Raw genomic sequence first — 25,859 nt, 5'->3', positions numbered from 1 at the left:
GACACTAACTAGAAGATTTCAACACAGACTGTTGACTTGTATTTAAAAAGTGAAAAAGGTAAATAATGATAACTGGCAAAAGTTAGCTGCATATTTATTTGTAAAGGAACACTTTGACTTATCTATATGGCAGGTTATATGCAAGGAGTGTTACAATAAATTAGAAGATGATAAAATGAACAACATATAGATATTAAATGCTGATTTTGTAAGATAATAAAATGCCTATGAAGGGCCCAAAATAAAAATAATCCATATTTATGATTCTTTGCAGCATTGAGAAGGGCTCTTATGGACAGCTCTCCAGCATGGACTACAACTCCACAATCCATGCAGTATGATGCCATCCTGGAAAACTATGGAGCCAAATCCAGAAGTTGAGATTGGACCTCTGAAGGGATTCTCTGTCCCAGTTTTGTTGTGGCTGATATTGAAGTTCAGGGTCCTTCTGCCTTGTGTTGCCTGCTTGCTGCTTTTACACTATTGTTTTGGTATGTTTTTAAATGGTAAAGCATGGACGTAGTCCGAGAAAAATATTTTTTATTTGTACCTCTTGACCATGTTGTGTGACATATTGTGTAATACGCAACTCTGCTCACTATGAACTCCTCTTAAAGAATGTTCAAGATAAATAAATGGGTGTGTTCTTTTTATTTTTTTAGTTGAAAAGTGTATTATCCAATGATATTCTTTTATTTCTCAGTGACATAATTTTCTGTTTTGTTTTTGAATTTTTTTTTTTAGGGGTTTTGTACGTTGCAGTTTATGAAAATTCTGGAGCCATACCTGTTGCAGTAGTCTGCACCTCTCAAAGGACTTTCTGGGTGGGAATTGTTGCTGGTGCCACTGATGTAGATGGTCCTCCAACTTCCCTCTCTCTTGATTGCCAGTTAGAGATGTTTCCTATGTTGGGTTTTAAGATGATAGACCATGGACGTCAGCCCGTATGAATATTTTTTGTTTTTCCCTCTAGAGTGGGTCTATTCACAGAGTGTGCATTGCACTAGTTTTATTGCAGTTGTTGATTCCTGTTGAGTTTGGGTATGAATGGGTAGTTGTGTTTTATTCTTGAGTTCAGTTGTTGAAATCTACTTTTTTAATTGTTTTTGTTAACATAAAATTAAACAGTTATGTAACTAAACAGCTAGACTCAAACTTTGTGTAAAATATGTTTATATATCTGTTTTACATTTTGTCATTTGTATTTGTGACTACTGATGTCATTGCGACCTCCCGGTGTTGCTGTGAAGAAGGAAAATGCATATTTGATGTAGCTATTTTGACAAATGAATACAAAGGGGAAAGTTAAACTAGTATCCTACTAAACAGCTACATTGAAACTTTATGTAAAATTCGCTGTGTGTCCTTGGCAATTGCACTCATATAATCACACAGGCACTACCTGTGCAATCATCAAGGACATTCTTTCTCCACCACTTTGGAAATGCGCTTCCTGGCAAACTAATGGTTGGGGGATGAAGCCCCCTTGGCTATTGAAAGTCGTGGAGGGCCAACTACCCGTCCTATAACCTACAGCAAGTCGCACACAGTGAGTTTGCTAAGAGGTCTTGGGAGGCCACGCCCCTTTCTGCACCACTCTACAAATGTGTCTCCTGGCATACTACTGGTTGGTAAATGAAGTTATCTTGGATGCTAAGGAACCTAGGGAACCAAGAAGCCCTCCTGATACTTTCTATAAGTCCTACACAGCAGGATTCCTGAGAGCTGGTCAGAGGACCTGCCCCCTTTCCCCACCACTCTGCAAACACCATTGCTACTTAAAAAAGGTTTCAGGGACGTAATAGTTGCGAATTAGCATTTAAAAAACCTTAGAAATTCAATAAAAAAACAAAGGTTGCAGGGACGTTATAGTTAGGAAATATAATTTAAACAAAAAAACGGTAGAAATTCACTGAAATAAACTAAGATTACAGGTACGTTATAGTCAGGCTGACATTTCACTCATACAAACCCAGAGAAGTTCAGCAGTTATAGTTAGCTGAGCTAACTATAACTCCCGCTCCCGCAATGCACTGCTTATGACCTCACATATTACATCACACATGACATGGTCAGTGACATCACTGATGACACCTCAAATGGCATCACTGATAAAATCGTCCAGTGACTGTGTTTTTTAAAAAGTGTATGAGTGTTAAATATACATACCAATGTGTATTGGTGAATCAGCGGGCGTATGAGTGCCTGACTGGATGATTCAGTGGGTGCGTGAATAACAGTACAAGTGAATAATTAAGTGGCTCATGAATGTATGGGTGAGTGACTTGGGTGAGTGTCTATCTGTCTGTCAGTTGGTGTTTAAGTGGTTGTATAGGTGTGTGGGTGGGTACGTGAGTTTCTCTACGTGTGACTGAATGGCTGTGAGTACATCTATGGGTGTCTCAATGTCTGTATGGGTGGGTGAGGGTGTGTGTAACTGCCAGTATGGATGAGTGAGTGGGTGAGTCAGTGGCTCAATGGGTTAGTGAGTGAGTCTGTGCGTGTATGAGTGAGTGGTCGTGTGAGTGTCTGCACAGTTGACTGAGTTGGTGTATCAGTGGTAGTAAATCGTGAATCAGAGGGTGCAGGAGTGGCTGAATGGGTGTTTCAGCAGATACAGAAGTGTCTTTACGGGCGAATGACAGGGTACATAAGTGGCTGTTTCGGTGCATAAATGGGTATGTAAGTGGGTGCATGGGTGAGTGGGTGTATGAGTGGCTGTATGTTTGAGCACATGGGTGTTTGAGTAGTTGTATGGGTGAGTGTAAGAGGTTGCATGGGAAAGTATGTGGTTGTCATTGTATAGGTGAGTGAGTATATCTATCAGTATATGTATTAATAACTGCGTGGCTGTGTGAGTAATTGTTTGGGTTAGTGGTTGTGTGACTGAGTAGCTTTGTGAGTAGGTGTATGGTTTACTAATTTACTGTCAGTAGCTGTATGGCTGTATGAGTGGGTGTGTAAATGTGTATTTCTCTATAATTGAATCTGTGACTGGCTGTATTGATAAGAGAGTAGGTGCATGAGTGGCTGTATATGTGAGTTAGTGGGTCCGTTTGTGGCTCTACGAGTGAGTTGATGTGTTACTGGCTGAATGGATGAGTGATAAGATTGAATGTATGGGTTCTGTGAATGTGTCTGTTAGTGATTGTGTGGGAGTGAGTGTATAACATGTTTTATGGGGGTGTAAGTGGGTGTGTCAGTGTTTCTCTGGATGATGTCATCAGTGATGAAATTTGATATGTCATCAGTGATGTCATGAGTAATGTCTCTGACCATATCATGAGTGATGTATTATGTGAGGTCATAAGCAGTGCATTGCAAGGGCATGAGTTATAGCTGGCTCAGGTAACTATAACTGCTGAATTTCTCTGGTTGCGTACAAGTGAAATGTCAGCCTAACTATAATGTCACTGTAACCATTATTTTTTTCAGTGAATATATATGTATGTATATATAAATATATATAAAAAATAACGTTATACTTGGGTATGTTGATATGATCTTACTTTATGTTAAAAAGAAACTTAGAAATTCACTGAAAGAACCAAAGTTTGAAGGGAAGTTATAGTTGGATAAGGTAAGCTGATGTTAAACAAAAACAATGGAAAAAAACAGGGATGAAAGTGACATTATAATTAGGTCTTGTAATAATATAAGAACTAAGACTCAGCTAACTATACTTGCAACCCGCCATGCACTGCGTATGATCTCACATATCACTCAAGGCATGTTAAATGACATTACTGATGACATCTCAAATGATATCATTGTTGACACTACTAATCACATCACTGATTACATCGTCCAATGAATATGACAATTTGCTGTAAGATTTTCATACTGGAAGGTATTCAGCAAGGAACACATAGACCCAATATCCCATAACATCTGCAGAACATATGGGTGTATACTTTCTCTACAAGCAGAACAAGTAGATCATAAAGCATATCTGTGAAATCGCCCACATTAAGTAGATATTATGCTCTTTTTTGCTAGTATTGAGGTACGTAAAAGCTCTGTAAAAATGTATGACATCAGCAACTTAATGGAACAGAGTTTAGTTATTATTTACCGTAATGAGACGTGTCTGTTAAATACATCAACTGACATAGAATTTTAAGTCAACTGTTTCACTTCTAAAGTGTCTCAATCACTCCTGCCCTCCTCTTCTGCATTCTCTTTCTTAGACATATGCTCTTTTTTCTTTCAACAACCTTCTTAAACACTCCATCTGCATATCTTATACGTCTTCTCTTTCCTCTTCAGCATGCTCTTTTCACTCTAGGGAACTCTGTCCTGGTTAAATTGTTTTCACCCTGTCCTGCACATACCTGCGTGCAAATTCTTTTTTTTTTTTAAACCTTTATTTAAAGTTTCACAGGAGTATGAATGACAAAAAAAGTGAAAATAATGCAGGGACATAATAAAATAAACATAATAAAAACAATAAAAGCATAATCAAACAACAGCAGTGCAAAGTAATATCGAATAATGACAATAACAATAATGCAGCAAAGCATATCCATGAAATATGAACAGAAATGACAAATATCAAAGTGAAACCTTAAAAGAGAATACCACGATATCTCAACATTGAATTATATCAAAGACATCCTACCGAGCGGCCATCACTCCAATGACACAATTACGTATATTGAATAATGCCAACAGAAGGAAAACAGCTAAATAGTGATGCAAACACCGGCACCGTACTGCCCAAATGCGGAGATTGAAGGGATTCAACCCACCCCGGTCGGGGTGATGCTGGATTGTGTCAGGGCCTCCTGGGCCACTCGTTGCCGGGAGAGGTAGTCTCGATAGGGGTCCCATATATCAATAGGTCTGGAGGTGGGGGGGGGAGTAAAGCGCTGAACTCCTCGCAGTTTGTATTACAAAATGCTAAACTGTTTAACCATGATCGGAGAGTGGGGACCCTTCTACTACCCCAGAGCAATGCTTTTCCCTCTTGGCCAACATAAAGCCAAGCACTGCCAATTTACGAATGTTCCTAGGGAAATTTATGACATATCCCAGCAGTGCAATATCAGGAGTAGGCAGGAGTGGCATAGAGAGTATATCCCCCAATGTAGAGTGAACGTCTAACCAGTATTGATGTTTCTTGGGGCACGTCCATGTTAAATGTGCGAAATCTGCAAAAGGGGAAAGACATTTCCGGCAGTGGTGAGGTAGGGAGTCGTCTATTCTATGTGCACGAGCCGTGGTGAAATACATCCGCCGGAGAAATTTAAACTGTAGCAACTTATGCCGACTATTCAGGGAGACATCCGTCGTGGCCTTACAACAATATGCCCATTGCTCATCCGAAATAGAACCGCCCAGGTCACTCTCCCATTCGGCCCTGAGTTTGGAGTCATCACTAGGTTTAAGTGCAACGCATTGCTTATATAACTTGGAGATCAGGTGCGTGTTGGATGGACTCTGTATCACTAACGTAAGAGGGGGGACCTCCTCGGGTGCTAGAGGAAAGGAGGGGAAACATGCCCTCAATGCTGAACGAAGCCGGGTGAGGATAAATGTGTCCATAAAGGAGCGGTCAGTAAATCGGGCTTCCTCTGTCACAGAGAATACGTGACCATCGGGGAAAAGATCCCCGAGGGTGCTGATAGTACATTTTTGCAAGGTGTGTTTTACCAACGTCTCCTCTGTAATGGGAAGAAGGGAGGCATTGGGAAGGGGCAATACCGGAGAGTAAAGCACATCGAGCCCTAAAAGTTTACGCAGTTTAATCCAGGCCCAGCATGTGGTGGATACGGTTTGTATATCGCGCGGGTCTCGAGGGAAGCCAGTGGGGAGGAGTGTGAGAAGCTGTCTAGGGAGAACCAAATCTGCCTCTGGACGTAAGTATGGAATACGTGCGTCCGGGTGGAACCAAGAATAGGCATAGGCACATTGGGCAAGTAAATAATACAAGTAGAAGTCCGGTACACCCTGCCCACCCTTGTCTGTCGCCATGGTCAAGACTCTCCAGCTGACACGTGGCGTGCGGTCACCCCAGACCAATCGGAGCAGAAGTGAGCGAAGTTGTTTGAAAAAGGTTTTGGTTAGGGGAACCGGTATGTTATTAAAATAGTATAAAAAACGTGGAAGCATCACCATTTTAATAATCGCAACTCTTCCCGCCATGAAGAGGGGTAGATTAATCCAGCGGTTAATCTGTGTTTCCAACACGGAGACTGCAGAGACATAGTTGAGGCGTATCATCGATGCAGTGTCTAGATGGATGTGTATTCCTAAATATTTGTCATCGCACCATTCCTGCGGAAAGTCAAAAGACCAGGGTGTAGTGCTGGTAGTAAGTGGAAAAATGACAGATTTGTGCCAGTTAATATTTAGTCCTGAGAATGCTCCGAAACGTATAATTTCCCGTATTAATGGGGACAGATTACAGTGGGGGTGCCTGACATATAGTATCATGTCGTCTGCGTACATGGACATCAATAAAGGGCCAGTTCGAAACTGTAACCCGCGCTGGAGGTGGTTCTCCTGGAACTGCCGGGCCAAGGGATCGAGAGCTAAAATAAACAATAGTGGGGAAAGGGGGCAACCCTGTCTCGTGCCCCTCGATAGAGGGAAAGGATCTGACAATACACCATTAAGTCGCAGTTGGGCGGAGGGCCTGGTATACAAAAGGGCAACAGTTGAAATAAAGCACTCCGGCATGCCCATACGGCGCATGACAGAAAGGAAGAAGGGCCATTCCAGAGAATCAAATGCTTTCTCTGCATCCAATAAAATTGCCGCGGCTGGAGTAAAGGGGGCAATACGGTGTAAGACCGTAAATAAGGTGCGGAGGTTAAGGGATGTGTACCTATGCGGAACAAAACCCGATTGCACAGGAGAGGTGATAATTTCCATCAGAAGCGACAGCCTGATTGCTATCACTTTGGCTAGGATTTTGTAGTCCGTGTTCAGCAGTGACAGCGGTCTATATGAACCACAGAGCATGGGGTCTTTCCCTGGTTTAGGCAATAGAATTATCACCGCTTCACGAAACGGCGGGGGGAGGATGCCCACATCCAAGGCTTCCGCATAGACCTCAACCAGACGAGGCACTAGAAGGTCTTTATATGTTTTATAAAAGTCGGCCGAGAAGCCGTCTAGTCCGGGGGCCGAAGAACCACCCAAGGCATCAATGGCCTCTATGATGCTATCTGCTGTAATAGGGGCTAGAAGGAACTCTTGCATGTAACGCTCTAGATACACAAGGGCCACCTCCGATAGATACTCTTCTTGGTCGGCCCGATTCCCGGAGAGGAGTGAGGTGTAAAGGGTCTTGTAGTACGTGAGGAAGAGCTCACAGACCGCTGGGGTAGACTGTATTGGGGAGCCGTCTGGACCCGACATGGAGATGATGCAAGTTGAGGCTGTAGGAGGGCGCAGAGTGTTCACTAATAGGCGACCAGGGCGTTCGCCCTCTCCATAACGCCGTGCCACACAGTGTTTATTAAGAAAGGCGAGTTCCCTATCCGCCGCGTCACAGAACTTAATATAAAGCGCTAAACGAGTGGCGGACAGGGCATCTGAGGAGGCAGTAAGTAGTTTGTGGTCAGCGGCGGCAATTTCTTCTTAAATCTTGTCTAAGGTGGAGCGCAGGTCTCGGAGGATCCCTGCGTGTTTTGAAATGCACACCTCTCTGATATATGCCTTAAAGCCCTCCCACAGGACCGCCCATGTATCAACGGAGCCAGGGTTCAAATCAAAGTATTCCTCGACAGCCTGTTGCACCTCCTCGGTGAAGACGGGGTCCAGTAACGCCCATCCAGGGAAACGCCAACACCTCTCATAACCCCCCTCCCTTGGGATAAACAGTTGGAGAATAACCGGGCAGTGATCAGAGAGAGTGCGGGGGAGAGTGTGGACTGATCCCAACCAGCTAGCAATCACAGGAGAGACTAGCCAGTAATCTAGTCTGGTCCATGTGTTGTGGAACCCAGAGTGGTGAGTGAAAAAAGGGCTGACAGAGTGTAAATGTGCCTCAACGTCTACAAGGGAATAATGTGTGCAGATCTCCCGAAGGGCCTGGCGGGAATGGGGTTTGGAATCAGGGGTGGAAGCGGTGCTGTCTCTATCATGATCCATGAGAAGGTTAAAGTCCCCGCCAATAATCAAGAGCCCAGTGTCAATAGCAAAGAGGTGGGTAGAAAGGGATTGATAAAAAGAGGGAGTGTCAGTGTTCGGGCCGTAGACACAGATCAATGACATCCTATGACCCAACAGCTGACCAGTGACGATCAAAATACGACCTTCAGGGTCGCACTTTGTGGCAAAGTGTGCGAATTGGATGCGTTTATGTACAAGGATAGCCACCCCTCTTGAATACGAGCTATAACTGGAGAAATATCTATGCGGGCCCCATCCCGTTGGCAGGCCACCAGCCATGGCGTCTGCCAAATGAGTTTCCTGCATAAAAAGTATGTCTATCTTATGACGTGCCACATAGTTCAGGACTTGTCTCCGTTTTCAATTATCGTTCAGGCCCGCACATTCCAAGTCAACAATGACAGTCCGGAGGGACCGGGCACATTTCCTAGCACACCCATATCAGCAATGTCCTATAAATCGAGTCAAAGTATCGGCAAACCATAGCATTCAAAAACGTTCTCATACTTTGTAAACTGCAATAATCAACAAAAATAAAAATGAAAAAAAAAACTCCCGCCCGCCACCCACCCTCTCCCTACCCAGAAGGAGGAATACCCAAGTACCGTTCCCACAAAAACAAACCATGGAGGTATTCACCATGGGGCATGGCAACACCACGCCAGTCGGGCCGCCAGCATTCAAATAAGTAAGACAGAAGAATGGTAAATATGCATTCGAACGAGCGATAACCACCAGTCATATTGTGAACCAAGGAACAGAACAAAACAGTTATTCAGGCACTCCCGGACTGGGAAAAGAGGTCCACGCTGGATTGCGAGGACTGCTGTGGAGGGGAGTGTGGTCGTGAGCCACCGGGCGAACCACTTTTGTTATGCTTGAAGTTGCGGAAGAATTCCTGTGCGGCGTGTGGGGTGTCAAAAAGTCTTGATTTGCCATCAATGTCCACCCTGAGTCGGGCCAGGTAGAGCATACCATAACGGAGTCCCAGATTTCTCAGCATGGCCTTGATGCTCTGATACTTTCGCCTAGCTTCCTGCACTATGATCGTAAAGTCCGGGAAGAAGGACAGTTTGTTGCCCTGCCATGATGTCGCCCTTCTCACGGGCCGCTCAAAGGGCCATGTCCCGATCGCGAAAGTTCATAAGCCTTGAAATAATCGGCCTAGGGGGCAGGCCCGGCTTGGGGCGAGGGCCCAGGGACCGATGCCCTCGTTCAACCACGAAGCCCTGGGTAAAGGTTTCCCTACCAAAGAGGTCCGACAAGAGCTGTTCCACAAACATGTCCAGTCGACCAGTGGGCGTCGTCTCCGTTACGCCAAGAAGGCGTATGTTGTTGCAGCGTCCCCTTGCCTCCAAATCTTCGTTCTTCACAGCCATGTCTTTAAGGATCTTCTCGACTCTTTCCAGCTGTTTCAGTGAAGAAGAGGCGCCGTCCTCTAGGTCAGAAACCCTGGACTCCACCACATCAAGCCTGCGGTCGTGACCCTGGATTTTTGCGTTCATGTTGGCCAATTTCTTATCGAGGTCATCAAAGCGGGCGTCCAGGGCTTTGAAGCCAGATCTCATTTTGGCTATCATGGCGGCAGCCAGTGAGTTCGAGTCGGACTCCTCCGCAGGAGGGGCCGCCACAACAGCTGGGGCCTCAGCAGGGTCCGCCAAGGTATCCGGAGGCTTTTCAAATTGGTGTTTAGGCTGTCTTGGGTCCTTTTTAACCATTGTGGAAAGTGAGCTGGTGCCCAGGGAGGGCGACGAGGTTTGTGGCGTGCAGGCGTATAAATGAACCGGTCAACTGGAGCTGTGTCGAGCCCCCGGGTTATAGGGAGGATGTAGAAGGGCAGTACCGGGCACGGTTGTGTGAATCAACCCGGATCACAGGGTGCCCAACGCGCCAGGTCCAGCCGGGGCGCCACCAGGACAAGGAGGCCATCAAGGGCCGCACAGCGCCAACCAGAGTCACTGCGCCAGTGAGGGACCCCAAAGAGATGGTAGGTGCAGGTCCACTGCGGCAGGCCACGAACAGGAGACAACCAGGTGCCAATGTGTTGTGAAAGAGCAGCCCACAGGGTGGCCCCTCCAGGGGAAGCTGGTAGGTTAGGCAGGATTGTCGCAGTTTGCACTGCTGGGCGAGCCAGACGCTTAGGCGCTGCCGAGGGAGGGCTCGGGACAGGAGGAGGGTGGGAAACGGAGCCAAATATCCCCCACCGGTCAAAGAGTCGAAAGGGGGGAAAAGAACCATCGCCCTAACCCCACCGACCCACCGCCGCCACCCCGCCACCCCAGGACGCCAGAACCGCACCACACGCACTTCAGGCTGGCCTCCTAACCTACTGTGGGCCCGGCTTCGAAAAACGCTGCAGGCCCGAAGGCCATCACCGCCACAACGGTTGCAGGGGCCCAGCAGGGGGGGGCAGCCGGGAGACAGGGTGCAGGGACAGTCCCCAGAGCAGCGGTGGGCAGGACGAGGCTCGCCTGCGGGCAGAGCAACAGGCGAAGGCTTACCCCGGCTCCTACGGCCCCAGTGCGATGCCGGCAGTATCTCAATGCAGGCCCGGTATCATCAGGCCCGACCGCCGTCCTCAGGAGTGCCGCAGCCGCACCAATCAGACATCCTCCGGCAGTCGAGCTCTCCCCGCAGAAGGGGGAGAAGGTAGCACGTGGTTCCCCTCGTTCTACGCCATGAAAGGGCTGCTGGAAACGCCGGACCATCTTGGTCGCCTCCGTAGCCACGCCCCCCCGCTTGCAATTTCTTCACTTCATCAATGCCCTCCTACACACAATGCACCTACTCAATTATACGCACTGCCTTTTTTTAACTTTCGCCCTATCAATATTTTGACAGCTCTGCAAGTAGTGGAACAAGTAGTTCTACAGATTGATTTAAAGTGTGGAACAGGGTTGCCCTGAAATCAAGTTACAGCATCAAGGATATGCTCCATTTTGTTTAAGTCTCTGTTTTCATAACTAAAGGAATTCCCTTGGTCTGAACAGCCCCTTGTTAGCAGTGTTCGGGTGCAGCTGGGAAAAACTAGTGGTGAAAGTCTACTCAAGCATAAATCCCTAAGACTACTGTACCTTTTATTTTTCTTGTGCAGCTAATGATCACCTGTGAGTAAGTGGTTCCTTGGTGCACTTTACAGATCCTAAATGGCACCATCTATAAAAGGCGTATTTAAACATGCATGCTCTTGTCGCATGGCAACCACATTTAATTTACTGTATGTGTAACATAAGAAACACACTATCATTACTACATCAGAATTTCACAATTTCTCATAAACCTTCATATCAAGAACACGAGCACCCTGGTAAGGTTACCAAATAAAACATTTGGGAAAATAGACAACAGAGTGTGCACAGTAGAGAAGGTTTACTTAGAACAGGGAGGAGATAATGAAGAGATCATTTTAGTCAATACTGCCATCACTTATCAGCACTGACTTTCAGCAACTCACCTTGTCCTGTGAGTTTAACAGAACTTTTACACTCCTTTCAGAAGAAGTGATATCAGGGCCAAACTCCACGCTTCCTGGGGAGAGATTTCACAATTATTAAAATCATTCTTCAAATATGTTTAGCTCAAATATTGAGACAATGCTGTTTAGCTCAAATTCCACTTTAAGTAACACAGCAACAACTATATAATGGTGTGAACGTCAGCTCCTACATTCCAAAGGTTTTCATGTCTGAAAAGAGCATTATGTCTACTTTTGAGCAACATCAATACTGCCGCAAAGGTTGTGAAATCAGAGTAACTAATGACTTTTTCCTAAATTCCTGAGAATTTCAGAAATCTGAAAAACAGATTAATGCAGACCTGTGCCTAATTGGGCATGATCACATCAAGGAATGAAGTGCAAAACTTGAATAATGAGAAATACAATGAACAAATCTGGAAAATATACACAAGACACAAATAAAATCTTACTGAACTTACAGAGCCATCTTTTCAGGCATTAGGCCCTGATTATAGCAATACCTACTGGTACATATACTTTATACAGCAGAGAGCCACATTAAAAACAAGCACTTGCAAAGCCAATAGGTCTCACCTTTGAGATATTTTGGCTTTGCCAATTAATTTTTCTAGTCATGCTGCACAACATCCAAGACGCTATGCAGCATGGCTCTAAATTCTGCAACGCAGCCAGACATAATTTTATAGCAGCATGTGCGAAGCTTGTAAGCGCCTACAAAATGAAGCAAGCACTTTTTCTTTTTTTTCATTTTTAGATCAGTAACCAAAAAGAACAAGTATTGGCATAGCCAATAGGTTTCGCCTTTGGGGCATTATAAGTGTTTAGACAGAGGTATTGGCTTTGTTAACGTTTTTAATATGTGTTGTAGAGCATTGTGAATGTTGTGCAGCATGTTGAAAATGTATAAGTTATAATAAAAAAAGTGTTATAACTATTTCTGTCACCTTATATCTAACCGAAAAAACATTATATACAACTGAAGTATTGTATTAAAATCCAAAATTAATACAAAAAATGTTTTCTAGTTTGTTTATGCAATGCTGTCAATTTTTCCTTGCTTGTTGTAATAAATTTTTGTTATAGTTGTTATTGGTAGATGTAGGATATAAACAACGGGAGGGAGGATGTTGTGAAATAGTATTTTAATTAGATAGGAGTAGTGGAGGGTTATTTGTGGAGAATTAATAGATGTCAAATTCTTATGCCATACTAAAGTGGTGTGGAGTGATGCTGAAGTGGTTGTGAGTAGTGGCCGAGGTGATGCTCAGGTGATCCGGAATGATATTGAGGTGATGCTGAAGTGGTGGTGCGCAGATTCCGAGGTGATGCTTATGTGATGCTGAATGATACATAGGTGGTACTGAGTGATGCTGAGGTGGTGCTGAGTGACGAAAAAACGCGAATTTTAGGAGGTGTGGTCCATTTTTAAGCTGTGTACTGTGCAATAAGGGGAAAGGAAGCAAGCACCACAGCTGTGCACTGTGCAGAGATGTCAAAGGTAGCACGCACCACAGCTGCGCATAAGTGTGAAAGGAAGTGCACACCACAGTGCGGAAAAAACGTGAATGTTAAAAGACGCGTCAATTTTTAAACTGTGCACTGTGCAGTAGGATGAAAGGAGAGTATAAATAAGGGGGTATACCCAAACACAGTCACTGGGACCTGGGTTCAAATAGTACTAGGAGGAAGGGGTCCCAGTGTAAGCAAAAATTACTCTAAATTCGTCACAAACTGATACTCATAGAACAATCAATGTATCCACACTGTTTAATTATCAATGGGATGAAGTATATTAATTATACATAACAAATTCATAAAGAATAGTAGTTGCTAAGTGCCCAATGGAGCAGGAAAGAGGGGGAAGATCAAGTGAGGATGTGAGAATAAAGAAAGTTGGTGACATTAAAATCAATTAGTTAACAATATTGTCTTGGCGAATTTGAATGCAAAACAAAAAGACCAAAGGTTCCAGCATTTCAACAAAAAGACATACTTCAAATAGTACAATATATGTAACAATAATGGCATGAAGTTGTCGCAAAACAAGGTGGTTGTCGACGTTTCGACCCTCAAGTGTGCGCAGGGATATGTGGTGCCCTTGCTGTGGGGTCTTCTTCAGGACAATTGGGGGATAGGTGGGGGGGCAGGCAACCTGTAGGTCCAGAATCACACCGTGATCACTGGTGGCGTCACTTGGAGATTACATCGCGAATACTTGTCAACTAGTTGGAATGTCGATGTCGGTTATTAAATAATTAAACAGTGTGGATACATTGATTGTTCTATGAGTATCAGTTTGTGATGAATTTACAGTAATTTTTGCTTACACTGGGACCCCTTCCTCCTAGTAGGATGAAAGGAAGCACGCACCACAGCTGTGAAATGTGCAATAAGGTGAAATGAAGCACGCACCACAGCTGTGCACTGGGGTGAAAAGAGGCACACATCACATATCTGCACTGTGCAGTGGGGTGAAAGGAAGCACTCGCCACAGCTGTGTACTGTGCAATGGGGGAAAGGAAGCACTCGCCATAGCTGTGTACTGTGCAATGGGGAAAGGAAGCACGCACCACAGCTGTGCATTGTACAAAGATGTCAACGGTAGCACACACCACAGCTGCGCAGAGATGTGAAAGGAAGCACGACAAGGGTGATGAAAAAACGCAAATGTTAAAAGGTGCGTTCGACTTTAAAGCTGTGTACTGAGCAATGGGGGAAAGGAAGCACGCACCACAGCTGTGTACTGTGCAGAGATGTCAAAGGTAGCACCCAGCACAGCTGCGCAGATGTGTGAAAGGAAGCGCGCACCACGGTGCTGAAAAAATGCAAATGTTAAAAGGTTTGGTCAATTTTTAAACTATGTACTGTGCAATAGGAGAAAAGGAAGCACGCACCATGGTTGTGCACTGTGCAGAGATGTAAAAGGTAGCACGCACCACAGCTGCGCAGAGGCATTATTTAGCAGCCGGTGCCAGCAAGTACGCACAAAAAGCAAGTTCTAATAATTAAGTGCCCATGTGCGCACCGGCAGACACTGGTTCAAATTAGGCCCCCGGCAAGGTCCTGCGTTACACCCCTGGATCGAGCGAGTCCGAAGAGTAATGTGAAAGGAAGCATGCACCACAGCTGTGCACTGTGTAGAGATGTCAAAGGTAGCATGCACCACAGCTGCGCAGATGTGTAAAAGTAGGCGTGCACCGCGGTGCTGAAAAAACGCGCATGTTAAAAGGTGAGGTCAATTTTGAAGCTGTGTACTGTGCAATGGGGGAAAGGAAGCACGCACCACAGCTGTGCACTGTAAAGACACGTCTAAGGTAGCACGCACCACAGCTGCTTAGAGGCATTATTTAGCAGCCGGTGCCAACAAGCACGCACAAAAAGCAATTGCTAATAATTAAATGTCCATGTGCGCAAAGGCAACACTACCTCAAATTAAGCCCCCAGCAGGGGCCTGCGTTACGGCCCTGGATCAAGCAAGCCCCAAGCGCCTGGACTAATACACACACAAACACACTCAAAGGAGCTGTAATACAAGGGACGCCTGGTACGCATCGGCTGATCTGTAGGCCTCCTGTAGAGTGAAATGTGCTGGCTTTCTGAACTGTCCCCGTGTGCAGGCCTCCCACAGAAAACTCTTTATTTAACAATATTCCCAAAAACAAAACATCTTTTAATGCTCCGTGTCCTTTATTTTGTATAGTAGGCACCTTGTTGGATGTTTGGATGGTTTTGGCATATCAATATAATCAGTGTAGCTGAAAAATAAAATAACGGTGGCAGCGTGGGCCTGTAAGGGTATTAACGTTCCTGCAGATTAACAGAGCCTAAACACGTCTGTTGCACCAATCGCGGGAAGGAGACAGTGGGAGGGAAAGCGGGAAGAGTGAAGGGGGCGGGTGAGAAGCCAGTGAAGGGAGATAAATTGCAGCGATAAGAAACAATACACAGACTGTTTACTGTAGAGCTGTCTGTTGGAAGTGTGGGAGGGGTGGTGGGTATGCCTCCTGTTACAGTGGCGGTACTGTTGTGCTTCCTGTCTGGGAAGCACAGGGGCACAAATGTTGCTGCTGATGATTTAAAAACGAACAAATAGTTTAATAAAGGGCAATAATGTCAATGCCAAAGTTGCTAGGAATAATAAAAATTAATAATATTATCATACTAGCACAGCAGCTTGTGGCGGAGGAGTTTGTCCCTCGGACGGGGTAGAGAGGACGCGCCTTGTAAGGAAAGCTGCAAGGTCCAGCGCCTTAGTGCTTCTGTCAGGGCGTTTTATAATCCAGCTTATGGCACTGGGGTCTGTCCCTCGGCTGGGGTGGAGGGGATGCACCTTGTAAGAAAACCTGCAAAGCCCAGTGAGTTCATAAATGCTAACATCGGAAATTTGGGCATCTGTGAGTGAAATTTGTTTATTAAACAGAAAACGAGAGAACCACGTGGGTGTGATGGAGGGGGCTCGTGCAGTGGGGTGAAGGAAACACACACCACAGCTGTGCAGTGGGGTGAAAGGAAGCACACACCACAGCTGTGCACTGGGGTGAAAGGAGGCACACACCACATATCTGCACTGTGCAGTGTTGTGAAAGGAAGCATGCACCACTACTGTGCAGTGGGTTGAAAGGAAGCACTCGCCACAGCTGTGTACTGTGCAATGGGGAAAAAGAAGCACTCACCACAGCTGTGCACTGTGCAGAGATGTCAAAGGTAGCACGCACCACAGCTGCACAGAGATGTTAAAGGAAGCACGCACCATGGGGATGAAAAATCATGAATGTTAAAAGGTGCGGTCCATTTTTAAGCTGTATACTGTGCAATGGGGGGAAAGGACGCACGCACCACAGCTGTACACTTTGCAAAGATGTGAAACGTAGTACGCACCACAGCTAAGCAGAGGCATTATTTAGCAGCTGGTGCCCGCAAGGACGCACAAAAAGCAAGTGCCAATAATTAAGTGCCCATGTGCACCTTGGCAGACACACGCTCAAATTAAGCCCCCAGTATGGGCCTGCGTTACGCCCCTGAATCGAGCGAGCACCAAAAGCAATGTGGGGGAAGAAAACACGCACCACAGCTGTGCACTATGCAGAGATGTCAAAGGTAGCACGCAGCACAGCTGCACAGAGGAAGCGCGCAATACGGTGATGGAAAAACACTAATGTTAAAGGTGCGGGCAATTTTTAAGATGGTACCGAAAAAGAAGTGACTATAGAAGGCAACTACAGAGTACAGCAAATGTCTTGACAATAACATACTAATACAAAGATAACAGTGCAGGAAGAGAGTGCTGACATAGATAAAATGCAAGTGCTGGAAAAAGAAGCGCACACTCTTGTGGCGATGTGGTCTGTCCCTTGGCTGGGGTGGAGGGGACGTACCTTGTTAGTACCTTATTGTCATGAATGCAAGTGCTGGAAAAGAAGCGTGCACTCTTGTGGTGGTGGGGTCTGTCCCTTGGCCGGGGTGGAGGGGACGCACCTTGTAAGGAAAGCTGCGAGGTCTTGAAATGAAACATGATCCACAACAGACGGCACGCTGCGCGCCGCTGCTCGCGCCCAACAGCTAACGCTGTGGGAGTAAACATTTTCAGAAAAGGCGGGACATGCACCCGTCTTTGGCCAATTGCGTGCTTTCATTTTTGAAAGCCACATGCAGAGGCCAATAGCATGTGTGGAAAATTGAACACCACATGCACGAGTTTGCAGAAAGTTTGAAGTGATTCCAAAAGGCCTTCTCCTAGAGCATCGCATGCTAGGCTCGCTCTAAAATAAAAGAGGCGCGTGGGAGAGCAAGGGATGCTCCTGGAGGGAGTGAGCGAGAAAGAGAGGGAGGGAGAGTAGGTGGGTGGGGAGGAAGCAGCATGGGGCTAAGAAACAGGGAAGCTGGGGGAAGGAGGTCCAAGCAACACAGAGGATAGGTAAGGAAGGGGCTGGGGGAAGCAAAGCACACAGAGTACGTAGAAAAAGAGGACAGGAGGTGCTTCTAAGCAACAAGGTGGTTGTGGGTGAGAGGAAGCAACAAACAGGGTGCAAGAGGGGGGGAGAAAGGGGGGAAGAAAGAAGGTTCAGTTTGATCAGGTGCAAGAGGGGGAAAGAAGACAGAGGGTGCAGTTTGGTTGGGTGCAAGAGGGAGAAAAGAAGACAAAGGGTGCAGTTCGGTCGTGGAGCAAAATGATCACAGAGAGTAACTGTAGCGAGGTGACCGGGACAGTTCCCAACAGTAAGGGCGGCAGAGAAGTTTCCTGGTGGTCTGTTCATGACGAGGATATGGTTGCTCCTTCTTCACAGGACGATCCTTTTGCCTGGGGGAGCCCGTCGCAAGAAATACAACACGGCCCCTTTAACTGGCCGACGGAACAGGACGCCGGGACTGCCCATCGTGACGTATCCTTCATCGCATTGGATAAATCCCCGGAAACTTGGAGGTCGGGGTGTGACGTCACCGACTCGGGAGGAGGCCGCGAGGAGGAAGAACGCCGGAGAGAGGAGGAGAACGCGACGCCAGGACGAGAAGCAGACGAGGCTGGGAGAGAAGAGGCTCTGTCCGAAGAAGACGTGCCAGGAGGCCAACGAGACCGCGCAGCGCCGTGCCGCACTCCCGAGGGAGGAGTGTGGCTACGACAGGTACGGGATCGATTCTCGAACTGGGTGGGAAGGCGGGGACATTCACCCGCGGTAAAAAGAATCTCAACCCTTTAGTTTCCTGCACTACCCTCCCCGTGGTAAAATACCCTCCCTCACGCCTGTCACTTAGCCGCAGTTAACAACTAGAACACTGGAAGGTGTCCCTCACTCCCTGGTACCCCGGAAAAGAAAAGTATAGGACGTGGCAGTAATTGGTCCTTTTCTGTGTTTTGTTTCCGGTAAAACTGGCGCGAGAGGTGCCTTGGGAAGAAGCGCTATCCTGACCTGAGACGCTATAGAGGAAAGAACACCCCTCCACAGTCAGCACCACGGATCCTGCCGGTTTTGCAAGAGAAAGACTCACTTTACGCAAAAAGAAACTTTATGTTAAAATAAAACCCTCGTTACCAAGACCCCGTGTCCAGTCCATTCCTGACCCCCCTTTACAGTAACATGGAACTGGGTGATGATAAACACAGGGACAACAAAAAAGTAGCAAGGGAGAAGCACACATGTAGAGGAACAGTGCAGTGGGGGGAAAAGAGTACATGAGGGAGAATGCTGGAAAAGAACTGCACTGTAGTTGAATTCTTAAACAAAAAGATACTAAATATATTAAATAATCTATTAAAGTAGGAAATGTGTATATATATATATATATATATATATATATATATATATATATATATATATATATATATATATATATATATATCCCAACACTCCAGTTGAGCCCTCTGTGGGAAGCAGCAACACAGTCGAAAATTTCCATCCATTTCATTCAGGATCAGATGCAGCAGGAGACACACTCGGGCACAGACTTCTCTCCTTCATCTTGCCAGACCAGTTTCGGGATCATCATCCCTTCATCAATGGCAGCTGTTCACTCTGGGAACCTTGCCATGTGGGCGTGTCCAAACGGCATTCTTGTTCTTGTAGTGCTTATGATAATACCTCAAGTGAGTAGGTTCAGAGTGGCAGCAAAATTAAAAGTTAGTAAAACCCCTGTGGGCTGATGCACTGTGGCGTTGGGCATCCTGCTGTGTTTAGTCATCTTATCACAGGACTCCGACCTCCCATCAAGGTGACACCGGGTGGCGCCATCACGGGTCCGCCCTGAAGCGGCATGCTTGAATCCCGCGGCTGGACTCGAGCCGCAAACATCCCAACACTCCAGTTGAGCCCTCTGTGGGAAGCAGCAACACAGTCGAAAATTTGCATCCATTTCATTCAGGATCAGATCTATATTCAAAGGCAACCCTTCTTCTAGTAGAAGTAGATTTGAGGCGACACAGCGGGGCTTTTTTAAAACAGCTTTTTATTTCTTTCAATTGGCATGACGCGTTTCGGATAAGTCCTTTTTCAAATGCCACTTAGTATTGATCGATGCCTCTGGTGCAACCTGCTCCCAAGTAAGTTCTGAAGTAATGTCCGAACACTGAAGTAGAGTCGGATACCTGGAAATTGTTGCCTGGAATCACCGGAGCCTCCACCATTGGAACTGCATTCCCCAGCATACAGTGTTGCTATCTTGCTGGTTCGTGGTTCAGTTTGTTGGTGTTTTGTTCACGTTTCCATCATGAATTCCCAACTTGCAGCATGACCAGGTAGGAGCAATTGCACATGTTCTGGGCTTTTCTTTGCTGTTTATATCCCTCACTCCCAGCCTCTCAGTCTCGGTCGCAGCAGGGACGGAGATCCGGTAAAGTAACGGCGTCTCTCCAATTAGTATGGACTCCCATTTGGCAGCGTACACTTGCTGGTTTCCGAGGTGACAGGCAGTCCGGCAGTCTCCGTATGCACTAACGACTCCCGTAACACTTAAGGGAGGGCCATCCTCGCGTGCCGGTGAAGACACGCTAAATATTCCAAGGCAACCTTCTTCTAGTAGAAGTAGATTTGAGGCGACACAGCGGGGCTTTTTTAAAACAGCTTTTTATTTCTTTCAATAGGCATGACGCGTTTCGGATAAGTCCTTTTTCAAATGCCACTTAGTATTGATCGATGCCTCTGGTGCAACCTACTCCCAAGTAAGTTTTAAAGTAATGTCCGAACACTGAAGTAGAGTCGGATACCTGGAAATTGTTGCCTGGAATCACCGGAGCCTCCACCATTGGAACTGCATTCCCCAGCATGCAGTGTTGCTATCTTGCTGGTTGGTGGTTCCGTTTGTTGGTGTTTTGTTCACGTTTCCATCATGAATTCCCAACTTACAGCATGACCAGGTAGGAGCAATTGCACATGTTCTGGGCTTGTCTTTGCTGTTTATAGCCCTCACTCCCAGCCTCTCAGTCTCGGTCGCAGCAGGGACGGAGATCCGGTAAAGTAACGGCGTCTCTCCAATTAGTATGGACTCCCATTTGGCAGCGTACACTTGCTGGTTTCCGAGGTGACAAGCAGTCCGGCAGTCTCCGTATGCACTAACGACTCCCGTAACACTTAAGGGAGGGCCATCCTCGCACGCCGGTGAAGACACGCTAAATATTCCAAGGCAACCTTCTTCTAGTAGAAGTAGATTTGAGGCGACACAGCGGGGCTTTTTTAAAACAGCTTTTTATTTCATTCAATTGGCATGACGCGTTTCGTATAAGTCCTTTTTCAAATGCCACTTAGTATTGATCGATGCCTCTGGTGCAACCTGCTCCCAAGTAAGTTCTAAAGTAATGTCCGAACACTGAAGTAGAGTCGGATACCTGGAAATTGTTGCCTGGAATCACCGGAGCCTCCACCATTGGAACTGCATTCCCCAGCATGCAGTGTTGCTATCTTGCTGGTTGGTGGTTCCGTTTGTTGGTGTTTTGTTCACGTTTCCATCATGAATTCCCAACTTGCAGCATGACCAGGTAGGAGCAATTGCACATGTTCTGGGCTTTTCTTTGCTGTTTATATCCCTCACTCCCAGCCTCTCAGTCTCGGTCGCAGCTGGGACGGAGATCCGGTAAAGTAACGGTGTCTCTCCAATTAGTATGGACTCCCATTTGGCAGCGTACACTTGCTGGTTTCCGAGGTGACAGGCAGTCCGGCAGTCTCCGTATGCACTAACGACTCCCGTAACAGTTAAGGGAGGGCCATCCTCGCGTGCCGGTGAAGACACGCTAAATATTCCAAGGCAACCTTCTTCTAGTAGAAGTAGATTTGAGGCGACACAGTGGGGCTTTTTTAAAACAGCTTTTTATTTCTTTCAATTGGCATGACGCGTTTCGGAGAAGTCCTTTTTCAAATATTTATATATATATCCTGTCCCCTAGGCCTCTTTGGGGTGTCGCACAAGGCGAGAGAATGTAAGAATGTATGCAATATGACTGGAAGACTCTATATGTCCTTTCTTTTGGTAAATGTGTATATCCTCCCCACCCCCAGGAGGTCGTGTGATACTTTAGTTGAGTTAGCTTTGTGGCCCAAAAAGCATTTTTTTTAAAAACAAATATTCAGCGGGATCCTGCGCTTAGTTTATTATCAGCCACCAGGTGGGCCAGGGGCATTATGCAAGTATCGGAGGGGGCGCACCCACCCCCTCCTGGGGCTTACTAATGCCCTGGAGACCACCACCGCACCAGGGCTTATAATTTCTGCCTGACAAGGCACCCACATAAGAGGCCTGGCCCTGGGGGAAGGGGTCCCTGGGCCAAAATCGGCCGGATCGGAGGGCTATGCGCAACCCACTCCATTATTGATGTATTTATTTATTTATTTTTTAACAAGGAGGCTGGGCCGTGGAGGATGGGATACCCTGCCACGAAATTGCCCTCGGAGGGGGGCTGCTCGGTCCCCTCCCTTTCACTTTATATATTTATTTATTTATATATTAAATGACCAGGCCCCAGGGGATGGGGTCCCATAGCCGAAATCATCCAAGGAGTGGGGATCAACAGGGGGGTGTGCAGGTGGAGGCGGGAGGTTAACTGTTTGATGGTCAGTGGCCAGTTTGGCAGTTCTGGGCTGTACGTGTGGGGGGACGTGGTAATAACTCCTTAGTGATCATGGGGTTGCAGGAGTTGCGCTACCTGTGTGATGCCCTCCCTGATATATGTTCAATCCGGCTTGTTGTGCCTGTCCAACGAGTGTAACTAGGTTGTGGGTGTCGTCGGGGGAGGGGGCGTCTCAGGAGGACCTTCCTGTGTGGTTTGTTGTTTGAAGTGATGTAGCAGTTGTGCCCATTCCATGGATATTGGGTGTTTACGTGTTCCTTTCACCTCCTCGGCCAGGAACCAGTCATCCTCCGCTGCACCACACTTTGTAACCGCACCAACCCAGGCCTCCATCCGGGGCCCCTCCGGGGCTCGCCAGTACATGGCTATTCCTTTCTTTGCCAATAATAGAGAAAGGGACATAAACCCAATTTGCACCACATATTACATCACTCGTAATGAAATGTCATCACCAAAACCACCTACAGCATTTTCCATGTCCCACAGTTGGACTCTGTAGTAGTAAACTGAAAGACTGCTCCAATCTGTAAATGGATAATAAATTCAACATCACAATTAAAATGTATTTTTGTTTTTACTTTATTGACAAATGTGTATCCAGTGTATGTGGAAAAAGAGCAAGGACTAGCTATTTGGTACATTTTGCGGATACTACCTTGATGAACTCTGTCCTGGTTAAATTCAGTTTTAACCCACTAAGGTACATCCATTCAGCCACTATTTTATTGGCAATGGGATTCAGAATAATTTATGGGGAAAAACACAATATTTCACAATTCCACAATTTTAAAGATTCATGCAGCCGTTACTGTAAAATAAATTACAATATTTATCGTTGTTCAACATACCGCATTTAATCCTGAAAATGTCATCCACTAATCCTTCATATACAACTTGGGAGCAGAGGGGTGTAACATAATCCACATCTTGAAAAGAAAAAAAAACAATCGTGATGCAGTACTATACAAATTGCTTACATGTTCTCAACCAGAACTTATTTGGACATACATTTGTACACATTGTCAAAAAAGCAATATACATATACGTGTTTTGCAATGCTGACTAACAATAGTTTAGCAGTTTGATATCACTAGTCACACATTTTTTCTGCCTCTATGTAGTGCAGATTTTTCTACCTAGTGAAAGATACTTGTGATTTTGTTAAAAAAAAGAGGATTATCAATATATCTCTGGTCACTGCTCTGGTTAGACAACTAATTGAGAACACTAACTTTCACAAGATGAGTTCAGTGAAATGAAAAGACCAACCACAATTAAATACAGTTAACCAATCATAATTCATTAAATATTATGTGTATTCCTCAAAACTATCTCTAGAGGTGACTTCCGTTCTTCTTTCTTCGTGTATTTGTCAAACAAAATGTTTTAAACGTCGGTGCTCAAATCCACAATACTGGCTTTCTTTCATGCAGACATGTTATTGAATACTTATAGTTGTCCTTCTTAAGATGTTCCTGTTGAAAAATCTTAACAGGGCCAAAAAGAAAATGGAAATATAAAGTTGCATTATTTAGAAAATTGTAAATTCCACTGGCCAGGTGGGGAAATCTGCGCTTATCACAAGATCTGAAACATATTATATATAGATATATATAGATATATAATGAAGGCTATTTTATATGTGACTGATGTTATTGAACTATTATTTGTATGCAATGGTTTACATGCAAAATAAAATAGAAAATATATTTTTTTTAAAGATATTGGATAATGTGGACAGTGCTGAAGGAAAGGCTGAGACAGATGATACAGATTGTGGTTTGTGGTGAAGAGGCATTGGAGGTTTCAGTCAGGGCTGTGGACTCCAGGGAGATGGCAGGTGGTGGAGAGAAGAACAGATGCTGCAGAAATAGACTTGTCACTTCTTGTGGAGTTCCGGACATTGGGCTATCAATACCATAATGATGCTGGACATCAGAGTTGAGAGCTTGGACAACCGTGAAGGCAGCAGTCCACATTAGAGTGCTAGTATGACCTTGTGTAGTGAGCAATGGAGACAAAAGCAGGGTGATATAGGCTTTCTTTCAGGACCATCTATTGCCCTTGGGGTACTCTGGTCCAACCATGGAAAAAAGGATGTATAGACTACAATTCAAGTCTGCCAGTTCATCTGCCACTCATGAAAAAGACATGGTCATGAAGGTGTTGGTGGACCCCAGATGGTGTGATCCAATTTTGAAAAAAAGTAGTTGAAATGCAGGAGGATCTGCACATCCTTCTCTTCTCGCAGATCTGTGCTGAAACACAAGCCTAGAGTAGATTTTTTTGGGGACATCAGAAAGGAATTAGAGCGTCTGGCATGGTCGGCATTGTCAGCATCTCAGTGGGCAACAGCTAAACTGAAAGTGCCAGGAGATGGTAAATCCTATATCCATGTGAGAACTGAAGCCTGATCTTTCTCAGGGGAGTCAAGAGCAGGACATGAATGTACCAAGCAATGTACTCTTCCACTTATCAGACTGCTGGATGATCTGCATCTTAGTTTGCAGCTGCTGCTTGATTCTGCTCATCTGTCAAGACCACATGTGATTCAGAATTAGGGGGACCCAGATGAAGTACATTTTGTAACTTTCTTTTTCAGTGATGGTGTTTGTTGTCTCTAGTGTCCATTGTCTTTACCTCTATTGACCCTTTTTCCTCACTTTCCCCCTACCATTCATATGGTGTGTCTCGGTATAGTTGTGTTGGTTCACAGAATTCTTGAAAATGTTGGTACCCTCAAAAGAGTTTTAGGTTTAGAGGTGGGAGAATTTGTGACTCTATTTGTTGTCATGTCTCTTGTTTTGTGTACAAGAGTGGCGATTATGTAGTGGGCTTCAGACCCATTGTTTGTGATTGTAATAAAATATATTTACATTACAACCATAAACTAAGTTCCTTAGTGAAAATATCACAAAGGAGAACATACTTGGTTTTAGATCCAGCTTAAGATGAGGCTATGTGCCCCAATGTTGTGGTTTAGCTGTCATGGCACACCTGGCATATCTTAGAAGGCATATAGCTTTCTGTGCCTGTGCTCTCCTACATCTCATGAGGACTGGAGATCAAAATGATTCCCTGTTCAGAGAGGACATTGCCTGCTGGATTGAGCCTGTTGGAGCAGGACTAAGACTGATTTCCATATGGTCTGGCGTTGCAAAGTGTGCAAAAATCATTTGGCTGACTGACTGCTCATTGATACAGCAAAACATTGCTAAAAATTCTCCTTACCGTGCTCTTCCAGTCTCGGCGGATAAAAGTGAAAAAGAGGGTCACATTAGGGATCTGCGTATTCACAAACTCTACCTTAACATCTTTGCCGGTGAAAGTGGTGACAGACTGACCCATGCAGCAAAGGTACTCGAGTGCTATCGGCGCAAAGCGCTGGACTGACAGAGGCGGCCATGCACAGCTCCAGCAGAAGTACAATGCAGGCCTCGTCCTTTTCAAAAAGAGAGGTGCTTATAAATGTATCAAAGTGGTAATAACATTTTGCAAAAAAAATAAACTCGCTGTATTTGAGATGAGTGAATACTGTCTTCAGACAGGAATTTCACACACCAGGGATTGCAATTTGAGTGGTCTTAAAAATTTAAGAAGAGCAAGCATGAAGCGTGCCACTGCTGGCGGGCACAGGTGGGTCACAGCATTCCATGTGTCACTAATACCTTAGCAAGTGCGTCCGCTACAAAATTAATTCAATTGGGT

General features: G+C 45.6%; 1 protein-coding gene across 1 annotated transcript in view; it reads right to left on the bottom strand.

Annotated features, from left to right (window-relative positions):
• Positions 1 to 25,859, bottom strand: part of VPS33B (VPS33B late endosome and lysosome associated) — an 806,019-nt gene that overhangs the window by 533,696 nt on the left and 246,464 nt on the right. The window contains exons 11-12 of the mRNA XM_078683255.1: positions 23,000 to 23,077; positions 11,579 to 11,652 (exon numbers count right to left, since the gene is read on the bottom strand). Of these exons, the coding sequence (XP_078539381.1) occupies positions 11,579 to 11,652; positions 23,000 to 23,077 (152 nt within the window). The remainder of the gene's footprint in view (positions 1 to 11,578; positions 11,653 to 22,999; positions 23,078 to 25,859) is intronic.

Source organism: Lissotriton helveticus, chromosome 3_1, assembly GCF_964261635.1.
Source record: "Lissotriton helveticus chromosome 3_1, aLisHel1.1, whole genome shotgun sequence".
NCBI lineage: Eukaryota > Metazoa > Chordata > Amphibia > Caudata > Salamandridae > Lissotriton > Lissotriton helveticus.
The sequence above is the reverse complement of the archived record's forward strand: the minus strand, read 5'-3'. Positions and strand labels throughout refer to the sequence as shown.